This window comes from Amyelois transitella, chromosome 13 (genome assembly GCF_032362555.1).
Source record: "Amyelois transitella isolate CPQ chromosome 13, ilAmyTran1.1, whole genome shotgun sequence".
Taxonomy (NCBI): domain Eukaryota; kingdom Metazoa; phylum Arthropoda; class Insecta; order Lepidoptera; family Pyralidae; genus Amyelois; species Amyelois transitella.
In genome coordinates this window covers 659323-672081 of record NC_083516.1, presented here as the reverse complement: position 1 = coordinate 672081, position 12759 = coordinate 659323, and the positions used below count along the sequence as shown (strand labels likewise).

The window sequence follows — 12759 nt, the reverse complement described above, 5'->3', positions numbered from 1 at the left end:
GTATTTATTTGGACCAACCTTTGGCAATATTGGCAGCGTACTGTTTCATGGAGATCTTCTCCACAGTGTTCTCCAGGCCGAAGAAGTTCTTCACGTCGAGCAGGGCGCTCTGTTCGAAGCACGTCCATTCTGGATTCTCGGGGTGCACCTGGAGACAATACATGATGATAGCAGCAACCAATATGGGCTAGGTTTCCATGCAAAGATTCCTCATCATTTCAGCAGTAGGACGTCCACTGCTGAACTTAGGCCTCCCCCAATGACTTCCACCTCGCTTTGTCTGAAGCGACCTGAATCCATCGTTTCCCCGCGGACTTCACAAGGTCATCGGTCCATCCCGTGGGTGGCAGTCCTACGCTGTGCTTTCCAGCAAAGGTTGCGAAGGTCAAACGGGAAACGTCGTTGAAGGCTGAAGGATACTTGGTCAAAAGGCTCACTCGGTCTCGTCTCCAGAAGTAAGTATGTAACCAGAATTAACGGCAGGACGAGGAAGAATAGAGGCTAATAAACTTGGGATTCCCTTGTAGGTTATGGAAAGACTTGCAACTGTCTGTCTTTAGTGATGTCTGTAAGGATCGTGGCAAGTGGAAATCAATAGTCTCTGCCTACCCCAATGGAGACAGGCGTGATGGTATGTAATTATGTATGGTCCACTAACTCTTTTTAGAAGTCCTTCTTGAATTCTGAAATACCTCGCTTAATTAAATTTGCAGCATTAGGGCAATTACTTGACATTGCTGGCAATCATTGTAATAGCTTTCAGGCTACTATAGAATTGCATCGCATTGTACTTTATATAATTATCCAGCTATTACCTTCTGTAGATGTCAAGGGCAAGCGGAAAGGACACGTGGACAGTTATATTGATATTGTAAAACTATATATCAGATATCACCTAAGGAATGAAATTTAAACTTTTTGATACTCTAAGTTTTAGTAATTTTATTCTTTAATCACTTTTTAGGATATATCCAGATAAAATACATCTATGGTAATTTTTCAAGAATCACCATGCTTAAATCGTAAGTTCCTCGGTGACCGAGCTGTGCTTGGTGGACGTCAGGAAAATCATAAAAAGTTGTTAAAACAAACAATCATCAGAACAACCAAAAGAAATCTTTATAAATTTTAAGAGCTACTTGACGATATTCCCTAAGATGGAGTAAATTAATTGATATTTATGGAGAAAAAAATCAGAAAAACCGGAAAAATCGGTAGAAATTAAAACCACCAATTGAAACGACAATTTTTTTTTATCGGTTGCTGGTATTCGTACTCGGGTCATCCGTCTATAATCATTACCGTAACAGCCATTGCTATTGCACGGAGTTAAAAGTGATAATAAATTATATTACATTCAGTCAGAAAAGTATCGGGAATGGATTATTTATTTATGGTTCCAAATTCAAATTTTTGTTTTTTTTGTTGTTGTTAGATTGGCACAACTGTTTTCCATTTTGGCGCGGAGTTTGAGTTGCATCTGTTGTTTACATTAAATACAGTGCTATTTTTAGTTATATCATATCTAGTGTGTATTGCTAATTTCATAATGGATAAAAACATCGAACAAAGAGTTTGTCTTAAATTTTGCATTGCCAATGGAATATCGTGTTCGGAGTCACTGAAAATGTTACAGAAGGCTTACGGTGAATCGACTTTATCAAAACCTCGTGCTTATGAGTGGTACAAAGCGTTCAAAAGCGGTCGAGATGTGATGGAAGATTTGCCTCGCTCTGGTAGGCCATCAACGTCTGCAACTGAAGTTAACATCGCAAAAGTGAAGGAAATAGTGACTGAAAATCCTCATTCAACTTTGAGAGAGATAGCCACCGAACTTTCTGTATCTCACGAGTCGATCCGTACCATTTTAACTAATAATTTGGGTATGAAACATGTTGCCGCTCGGCTAGTCCCAAAAGACCTGAATTTTTTTCAAAAACTCAATCGCATGAGAGTCGCTGAGGACATGCTAGAACGAGTCAATTCCGACCCAACATTCATGAAACGCATTGTTACTGGTGACGAGACGTGGGTTTACGAGTTTGACATGCAAACTAGTCAACAAGCTTCGGAGTGGCGCCTTCCAACTGAACCGAAACCGAAAAAACCACGCCAAAGTCGTTCAAAAGTCAAAGTCATGTTGACTGTTTTCTTTGACTATCGCGGTGTTGTGCACTCGGAATTCTTGCCGGAAGGTCAAACGGTAAATAAGGAATATTATTTGAGTGTTATGCGGCGTTCAAGAGAGCAAATCCGACGAAAAAGGCCAGATTTGTGGAAAGAAAATTCTTGGATTTTGCACCATGATAATGCACCTTCGCACAAGGCCATCATTGTGAACGAATTTTTAACCAAACACTCAACAAATACCATCGAGCAACCACCATATTCACCAGATATGGCTCCAGCCGACTTTTTTCTTTTTCCTAAACTCAAATTACCACTTCGTGGCACCCGTTTTCAATCGGTAGAAGACATAAAAGAGAATTCGCGGCGAGAACCGACCTCAATTCCGGAAACAGCGTTTAAAAAATGTTTTGATGATTGGATTATTCGTTGGCGTAAGTGTATCGTTTCTAAAGGAGCATATTTTGAAGGTGATAAAATAAATTTGGATGAATAACAAACAGTTTGTGTATTATTGATCTTTTCCTGCTACTTTCTTGACAGAGTAGTATACAATACTACGAATACAAATTGAGTACAAAAATACGAATACAAACTGAGTTTTCTTTCCATATCCAGGGATATTGGATTATTTCATATTCAAATAGATAATATTCAACTCAAGGAAATTGCAAGTTTCTGTAGCGTTCGATTCAAACTAGAAAATGCGCCTCGGAACAAATGGAACATACATACATATGGTCACGTCTATATATCTTGCGGGGTAGACAGAGTCAACAGTCTTGAAAAGACTGAATGGCCACGTTCAGCTATTCGGCTTAATGATAGAATTGATATTCAAACAGTGACAGGTTGCTAGCTAACCCATCGCCTAAAAAAGAATCCCAAGTTTGTAAGCCTATCCCTTAGTCGCCATTTTACGAAATGGAAAAATTTAAAGAATTCATTTTCTAAGTAAACTATACTCTAGAAAAATTTATAAGTACTATTTTTATTGGAAAGTTTTTAAATTTCATTCAACACAGAAGAATTTGTCCAACTTAAAAACTTTTATACAAATTTTCCTTCCCCACCATTATAAGGGGACAATACGAGGGGTCAGTTTTTATATATTGAGATTTTCAGTAAACTTTTTTCGGGGAAAGAAGTCACAGGCTTCATCTAATAATTAAATAAAGTACCTAGTACATAGTTACAATAGAACCAAAGAAAGTGATACTTACAAAATATTTACATTTCTCCAAAACGGAGACTCGCGAGGAGAATGTCTCGTTGGTCGCCTCGATCTCCAGGACTCTGTTCTTCAGGTCCAGGTGGTTGTTCTGGATGAAGTACACGTAGTCCACGCCCACCATCTGGGAAACAAATGCGGCGTTAATTTCCTCTTCCTCAAATTCAAATTCAAAATTCGACTCGACGGCCTCTGTGGCGCAGCGGCAGTACGCTTGTCTGTGAGACCGGAGGTCCCGGGTTCGAATCCCGGCCAGGGCATGATGAGAAAAGCACTTTTTCTGATTGGCCTGGGTCTTGGATGTTTATCTATATAAGTATTCATTATAAAATATAGCATCGTTGAGTTAGTATCTCGTAACACAAGTTTCGAACTTACTTCGAGGCTAACTCAATCAGTGTAATTTGTCCCGTATATATTTATAATTATATATTTATATTTTTTCAAATTCAAATTCAAAAATTTTATTAATTATTATAGGATACTTCATATCGCTTAATAATTGTCAAAACGTTTGGTTTCACAACATTGGTTGACGTCAAATAAATTACTTCAAACTAAGTTTACTGCCGCTTCCAAGGCGTCAGTGCAGAAGAACCGGTAACAAACTGCACTGCAGCATTTTCTTCAACAACGTCAACTTCACAAATATCCAAACTTAGAATAGAATGTGGACAAGAGAATACATTGTTCATATTAATATATTTATATGAGTTTTAATAATAAAATATATATATTATTTTTTTTATGGCATTAATTCCTGGTTAAATCCTCACCGTTTCAGCGAGCGATGGTATAAGAGTCAAGGACAAAAGGCGCACCATGGGTTACTCCAAACTAAAGCTTAACCATGATTCTGGATTAAGTAAGTCAGGGTTTTACACGAAGCGACTCCCGTCTGAACTACGCAACATTGGCAAGCGAACCTAACTCCTAATAAATTATGGTTGCATATCTAGTTTCCCGGGCGCGCGCGTTTCTTCGTGATGTTTTCCCTCACCGTAAGGGCAACGGTTAACATTCCAATTATGTACATAACTTGGCAAAAATTCATCAGTGCATGGCCGAGGTAGGAAGCGGGTTAGAGTTTGAGGTTCCACACTCGATAAGAACTGGCTTTTTTAAGCATACATACATATGGTCACGTGTATATCCCTTGCGGTGTAGACAGAGTCAACAGTCTTGAAAAGACCGAAGGCCACGTTCAGCTATTTGGCTTAATGATAGAATTGAGTCCCAAGTTTGTAAGCCTATCCCTTAGTCGCCTTTTACGACATCCATTTAAAGAAAAACAAATTTTCTCAAAATATCCTACTTAAATACCAAGAGAAAAGTTATTACCTATAGAAATATTTTTCACACTAATTCGTCCAGATTAGACTTCATCAATCATAAGGAAGACTTGATCATACGGGTATAACATGTTCGCGCGCAGTGAACCAATCGCTGTTATATAATTTGGAACCACCGCATTGATTAGCGACTCAGTGTTACTATAAACCTGATCCTATACTATGTCACGAGTTAATTATCCAAATGCAAATTTTTATTGAAAAATGAAAACAACCGATTTCTTACACTGCTTTTTAACCAAACTAACATCATCGCCAACTGATTTTTAAACAGATTTTGATCAAACAAAGGTAGAAATTGGTTTTATTAAAAAAATATCTGTTATTAACAATTAACAAACGAAACCTGATCATTTGCAAACACGACCCTTAGAGTTGTTTTTGCGTGCTCCCAACTGAATTCGAAAAAAAGTATGTAGCGGGAGCGATAGTTCGGGCTCGACCGCCACCAAAGGGAAGATCTTTTGCCAGGCTAGGTGTTATGCCTGGGGAACCGCGCTCCAATCCGTGAAATATCTGCTTGCACGATTTGGGTTTTTCGCTGTTTTTGACTGATAGCGTCGCGTGATTTTATTTATTATTGTTGTGACGTGTGGCGTAGAGATGACGCCACAAGTATGTTTCGAGGTATGTGGTCTGTCTTTTACATCGAACGTGACTGAAACCCACGAGTCCTTAAACTGTGAGTTCATGTTGTGGACTACGTCTGAGGAGATAAGGCTACTCCTCCTCCTCCTTGAACTGACACCTCCTCAGGGTATGTCTCTGAGAATTGTCCGCTGACCAGCTATCTTCTATCACCACGCATTCCACCTCTTCTTCTTCAGACAATTCTTTAAATGATACCTTTCTTTCATGGATAAAGTACCTTCTTTAGAAGATAAGGTGCCTCCACACTGAGCTGACACCTCCTTGGGGCATGTCTCTGAGAGTTGTCCGCTGACCAGCTATCTTCTATCACCAAGCATTCCACTTCTTCTTCTTCAGACAATTCTTTAAATGATACCTTTCTTTCATAGATAAAGTACCTTCTTTAGAAGATAAGGTGTCTCCACACTGAGCTGACGCCTCCTCAGGGTATGCCTCTAAGAGTTGTCCACTGACCAGCTATCTTCTATCACCACGCATTCCACCACTTCTTCTTCAGACAATCATTAAATAATACTTATTTAAGTATATAAACTTTATGCACGTAAAATGTACAACAGGTGGACTTAATGCCACATGGCATTCTCTGCCAGTCGACCTTTACTTAATACCTTTCTTTCATAGATAAAGTACCTTCTTTAGAAGTTAAGGTGCCTCCACACTGAGCTGACGCCTCCTCAGGGTATGTCTCTGAGAGTTGCCCGCTGATCAGCTATCTTCTATCACCACGCATTCCACTACTTCTTCTTCAGACAATTCTTTAAATGATACCTTTCTTTCATAGATAAAGTAGGTACCTACCTTCTTTAGAAGATAAGGTGCCTCCACATTAAGCTGACACCGCCTGGTGGTGTCCCTTTGAGAGTTGTCCGCTGACCAGCTGTCTTCTATCACCACGCACTCTATCACCACGGGTATCTGCGGGCAGCTAGGAAACCGCCTCTCGTACGCCTGTAAAGACGAGAAGATATTAGAATTCAAAATGTACAAGTCTCTTAATGATGTGGCATGAAAACATTGCAAGTGGAAAGTGGAAAGATACAGCCCTCCGTGAAAGATGCCATTACTACGGAGTAGACAGAACAAATATTCTTGAAAAGACTGAAAAGCCACATACAACTGTATGGCATACCAATGATGGAATTGAGATGCCCATAGTGACAGAAGAATCTCAAGTTTATTAGCCTTTTCCATAGTCGCCTTTTACGACATCCATGGGAAAAAGATGGAGTGATCCTATTCATTTTCTATTGGTGCCGTGTGGTTCCCGGATCCCGGAATGAGCCCTTCGTGAAAAAGCCGTGATTAAACGTAGATTATTTGCTTTTACGAGTAATTATGTACATTTGTCAGTGGATATATTAAGTCACTAACCAAAATAATTTTAGTATTTTACTCAATCTGTGTAATTTGTCCCGTATATACATATTTATATCCCGCATAGGATATAAACGTAACTATATGACATGAATGTACGTAGCGCTGCTATCATTGTTTATATAATTATAAACTTAGATGTTATAACTATACCTATAGATACGTTTTTAGAATTCAATATTACGCAGAAGTAACGTAGGTGTTTTCAATTTCCAGGCTGGGAACAACATTTCATATCAATCTATTGTTAGAATAACCAATGTCAAAGGAATGTGCGGTTTGTTGGAATGAAGTTCAGAAATGGAGGAAATTATTTTAGGCGATGGCCGGCATATCTCCATTGCGCTATACATGGATTTAAATTATGGACTCTGTCTACCCTATTATGTATACAAACATTTAGAGAAAATGGTCACTTTTTTTGTCAAGACCTTCTAGTCACGTCTAAATCCCTTACGGATTAGACAAAGCCAATAGTCTTAAAAAGACTGAAACGCCACGTTCAGCTGTATGACATAATGATGGAATTGAGATGCCCATAGTAACAGGTCGCTAGACCATCGCCTACAACAAGAATCTCAAGTTTATTAGCATTTCCCTTAGTCGCCTTTTACGACATCCATGGAGTGAAGTGTCCTATTCTAAAGTGCCGGGTATCTCAATTATATTAGTAACCCATCCATACATATAATCATGTCTATATCCCTTGCGGGGACAGAGCCAACAGTCTTGAAAAGGCTGATAGGCCACATTCAGCTATTGAGCTATTGGTAACCCATCCAGTATAATATCGCCCTCGAGTGTTGTAACTGTAGGCTTCGTTTTTGACTTCGTATACAGTGTGTGTGTGTGTGTGTATAGAAAAAAACAATAAATAAATAAATATATACGGGACAAATTACACTGATTGGGTTAGCCTCGAAGTAAGTTCGAAACTTGTGTTACGAGATACTAACTATATGTTACTATGTTTTACTATTGTTAATTCATCATTGCAATAAATCAGCTTGTCCAAACAAACTTTGACATTAGCGTAAATAGTCCAAATTCTGTTGAACATGTCTGATTACAGCCAGACATCACAGCAATGTCTGAAATCCTACTGAGAACATACAAAACTTTGATTACTTCGGTGGAATGTTCGCGTACTGTATTATCTAACTTTTGGAGGACACATAGGAATCTCAATATGTCACGTACATACGTTCATTTATACTTTTTTTTTTCATTATTATCATCATGTCTCAAATAGACATACGTACATACTGTCACTTCTATATCCCTTGCGGGGTAGACAGAGCCGTATGGACTAGTCTGACATATGTGTCCTCTCCATAGCCTAACGAAGCTATTAGGCTCAGTCAGCATGTTCCCCACTCGACATTATCAATGATTTGTGACGCAAACGCGATCTCACCCGGCGGCGGCCATATTGATTTCCTATGAGTGTTGTAACATTTGCGTGTATGATTCAACGCTTCGACATAACTTCATGGTCAGCGTTTTCGATTTTTTAAAAAACAATTTTTATTCATTTAACAAAGTCTCCTTCCCCTGGATTTAGTCCCGGTTGCATCTTCACCGCTCTGGAGATGAGGCCGGTGTACCATGAATCCTAGATTGGACGAGTTAGGTTTTGTAAGAAGCGACTCCCATCTGACCGCCGCAACCTTCGCAGGTAAACCTAACCCGTATTGAATCCATGGTTACACGTCCAGTAGCCTGAATGTGCAGGTTTCCTTACGATGTCACCTTAAAAGCGTCGGTTAGTTATCAAACTAATATACGTAACTTTGAAAATAGTCATTGGTATATGGCCGAGGTGAAACAAAAAAACATGTGAAATTCTATGATTATTGGTAGGATGAAGTCCTAGTAACTAACAATGAGGTTGTTGGGATTGGAATTTAGGATTCCTGATCGTTTATATGGTCAAGCTATCATTTAAGTTAGAAAAGAAAGTTTTACAATTTCTAACAACATACATTCATACATACATATAGTCATGTCTATATCCCTTGCGGGGTAGACAGGGCCAACAGTCCTGAAGAGACTGACAGGCCACGTTCAGCTGTTTGGCTTTATGATAGAATTGAGATTCAAATAGTGACAGGTTGCTAGCCCATCGCCTAAAATAAGAATCCCAAGTTTAAAAGCATATCCCTTAGTCGCCTCTTACGACATCCACGGGAAATGAGATGAAGTGGTCCTATTCTTTTTTTTTATTTTGGTGCCGGGAACCACACGGCACTGACATAAACAACTAACATATATACATATGTAAGTACAAAAAATATTCCAGACCGTTTTAACCCAAGACTGAGTGAATGCGGGCTCAGACCATCGATTTCCAATAAATGCCACTTCGTTAAATAACAGCTTCGGAAATATAATTGACGGTCACCAAAAGAGGTTTGCGATCAACCGATCTTGCACAACCTGGTGCAGATAGATAGATAGTTGCATTGTTTTATATTTTTTATGTTTTAAGGAAAATACGCGAAGATCAGTAAGTTAAATTGACAACAATGATAAATTTATTCAGGCAATGGTCGTCTTTTTAAACTAGTAAAAATAGGAATATAATATTCTTAAATTAACATATCATATAATCACGTCTATATCTCCTGCGGGGTAGACAGAGCAGTCTTTTCAAGACTGTTGGCCCTGTCTAACCTGCAAGGGATATAGATGTGACTATATGTATGTCATTTGTTCGTAGCGTAATTTCCATGCGCTAAATAAACGCTAAATACAAAGAGGAACGATCTGAAACCTCACGGCGGCAGTTCATTCATTGCATTGTATCGTATTTAGTATAATGTGTACGATTTCTATTAAGTATTGTTACCTTACCCACGTCACAGATCACAATAACCACTTGTCTCGATACCGGCGACATTGTCCGTCTATCTGTTTCCACGTCACGTTTACACCATTCAGAGAATCAGTGATGGTGTGATACAAAACATGACTATACAAGGATGTTATTTCCACAAGTATACTAAATACTTACACATATGTATATATAATAACGTCTATATCCCATGCGGGGTAGACAGAGCCAACAGTCTTGAAAAGACTCAAAGGCCAAGTTCAGCTATATCCAAGTCTACTATATTGTACGTATACTAGATCAAGTCTATAAAGATGAAGTAGACTAAGTCTGCTATACTATACGTACTACTACTAGGTCTTAAATCTATTTAGATAAAGTAGGAAGGCCTACTACATACTACTTGGCTTCGTAACAGAATGGGTTCAGAGTTCAGAAAGAGAGAAAGGCCAAGAAGGAGTTGAATTGGATGACGTAAAACTTCGACGATAAATGGATGGAGAAGTCTTGGAGGTTGGGAAATGAGGCGCGCGGCTAGGATCCTCGCCCTTGGTCTACTTCAGAGCTCACCAACTTGAGAAGCTGGCTATCCTCTGGCAGCTACTTGCTGTATAGACTCGAACACGAGATCCAGCAAGTATAGCTTAACCCACGCCCTCTTAAAGATTGTGAACATACATACATACATACATATGGTCACGTCTATATCCCTTGCGGGGTAGACAGAGCCAACAGTCTTGAAAAGACTTAATGGCCACGTTCAGCTATTTGGCTTGATGATAGAATTGAGATTCAAATAGTGACAGGTTGCTAGCCCATCGCCTAAAAAAGAATCCCAAGTTTGTAAGCCTATTCCTTAGTCGCCTTTTACGACATCCATGGGAAAGAGATGGAGTGGTCCTATTCTTTTTTGTATTGGTGCCGGGAACTACACGGCACATTAACATTGTGAATCTAGTCCTAATTAAGGTTGTAGTTTTTCTATGGATTTCTAAATATATCTCTCACTGCGACGACCTGCGACGTTTTACCTAAACGTCACAAACATAAACATTATATTTGCCTTTTTATCTGGCCAGATATAAAAAAAATCTAGCAGTGATATGCACGAAAAACAGAAAGTGCCTTTTACCAGCTGTTCGGTCGCGTATGTTTATTTTAATTCATTAAAAAACTAGCTGTGCCTGCTACTTCGTCCGCGTGGAATAGTTATTTTGAGCATCATTGGAGTCCTCAAAAATGAATAATTTTCCCCGTTTTTTTAACATATTCCATTATTTCTTTGCTCCTTATAGTTGCAGCGTGATGTTATATAGCCTAAAGTCTTCCTCGATAAATGGTCTATTCAACGCAAAAAGTATTTTTCAATTCGAACCGTTAATTCTTACCGAAAGTTACTGAGATAAGCGCATTCAAACAAACAAACAAACTCATGAGCTTTATAATATTAGTATATATATGTACGGGACAAATTACACAGATTGAGTTAGCCTCGAAGTAAGTTCGAGACTTGTGTTACGAGATACTAACTCAACGATACTACATTTTATAATAAATACTTATATAGATAAACATCCAAGACCCAGGCCAATCAGAAAAAGTTCTTTTCTCATCATGCCCTGGCCGGGATTCGAACCCGGGACCTCCGGTGTCACAGACAAGCGTACTACCGCTACGCCACAGAGGCCGACAACCCGTCAGATAATCCGGGCCGTCAGATAATCCGGCCCTGCATATTAGTATTCCTAACTGCATATTCGATATCTCACTCGATTAATTCGTAATCGTATAAGGTGCGAGGCGGCCTTCGCTGGCGCGGATATGAAATCGTCAGTTACGACACGAATACGTTACGATTGACGATAGGTTTGTGTCAGGTCAGGCGTCATCATTGGAAGTATTTATTTATGTCTTTACTGAGGCAGCTGACAGTACAATAAAGTTATCTTATTGTCAGGTTGTACAGTACTACATACATACATATAGTCACGTCTATATTCCTTGCGGGGTAGACAGAGCCAACAGTCGTGAAAAGACTGACAGGCCACATTCAGCTTTTTGGCACGATGATAGAATTGAGATTCAAATAGTCACAGGTTGCTAGCCCATCGCCTAAAAGAAGAATCCCAAGTTTATAAGCCTATCCATCAAACGCCTTTTACGACATCCATGGGGACGAGATGGAGTGGTTCTATTCCTTTTTATATTGGTGCCGGGAACCACACGGCACCAATACACAGTACTACTGTTTGTAAAGTACCTACTACTGTTTTATATTTGCTTTAAATTTTTTTTTATGTAAGAATAAATCCGTTCCGCTTTTTATTATGTCGTGAAAATGAGACAGCGATAGTTTCTTCGTGCGATAAAAAAAGCGTCGCGCGTGCCACGCTACGGGAACTAATTCCTAACCCAAGTAGACACTATCAGGAACAAAGCCAGGAGTATGAGGACAACAAACAAATGAGCAATCAAAGGAAAGACAGAACGGATAGAGTGGGAAGCATAATCTGCATTGCATATCCGACGTTCGCGTTTTTATCGTTGCGTCAGATAACCGATGTAAACAAAAATAATCCGATCAGCTTCCGCTTCCCTTCGCATTTTTACGCCATCTTCTTATTTTTTATATTGGTTTACGGCACCAATACAAAAAAGAATAGGACCACTCCATCTCTTTCCCATGGACGTCGTAAAAGGCGACTAAAGGATAGGCTTACAAATTTGGGATTCTTTTTAGGCGATGAGTTAGCAACCTGTCACTATTTGAATCTCAATTCTAACATTAAGCCAAATAGCTGAACGTGGCCATTCAGTCTTTTCAAGGCGTGACCATATGTATGTATGTTCTTATTTTTTTTTGGCTTTAGCCCTGGTTCCTTCCTCACTACTCAAGAGGAACCATGGGTGCGGCTTTGGACCATAATCCCGAATTGGGTAAGTCAGGTGGTCTATACCAAGTGACTCCCGTGTGACCTCCGAAACTTATGCAGGGAAATATTATCCATATTAGACTCATGGTTAACAAATTCCGTTGCTTTTTTATTTGAAGGTTTTGCACACTTATTTTTGGCATTCAACTCAGTAGGATTTTCCATATTGCAATATTTTCGTAAGGAAAAGCTGTTACGACGAAAAATTTCATGAATTAGTTGACCACAAAAAAAAAACAAAAAACAATATAATCA

General features: G+C 39.1%; 1 protein-coding gene across 2 annotated transcripts in view; it reads right to left on the bottom strand.

The window, feature by feature from the left end:
- Positions 1 to 12759, bottom strand: part of LOC106133167 (protein real-time) — a 47383-nt gene that overhangs the window by 21758 nt on the left and 12866 nt on the right. The window contains exons 2-4 of one of the 2 annotated variants that reach the window (XM_013332802.2): positions 6160 to 6309; positions 3351 to 3482; positions 19 to 148 (exon numbers count right to left, since the gene is read on the bottom strand). In XM_013332802.2, the coding sequence (XP_013188256.1) occupies positions 19 to 148; positions 3351 to 3482; positions 6160 to 6309 (412 nt within the window). Of the gene's footprint in view, positions 1 to 18; positions 149 to 3350; positions 3483 to 5578; positions 5614 to 6159; positions 6310 to 12759 lie in introns of those variants that run through there. The other variant, XM_060947212.1, reaches the window with a different exon arrangement.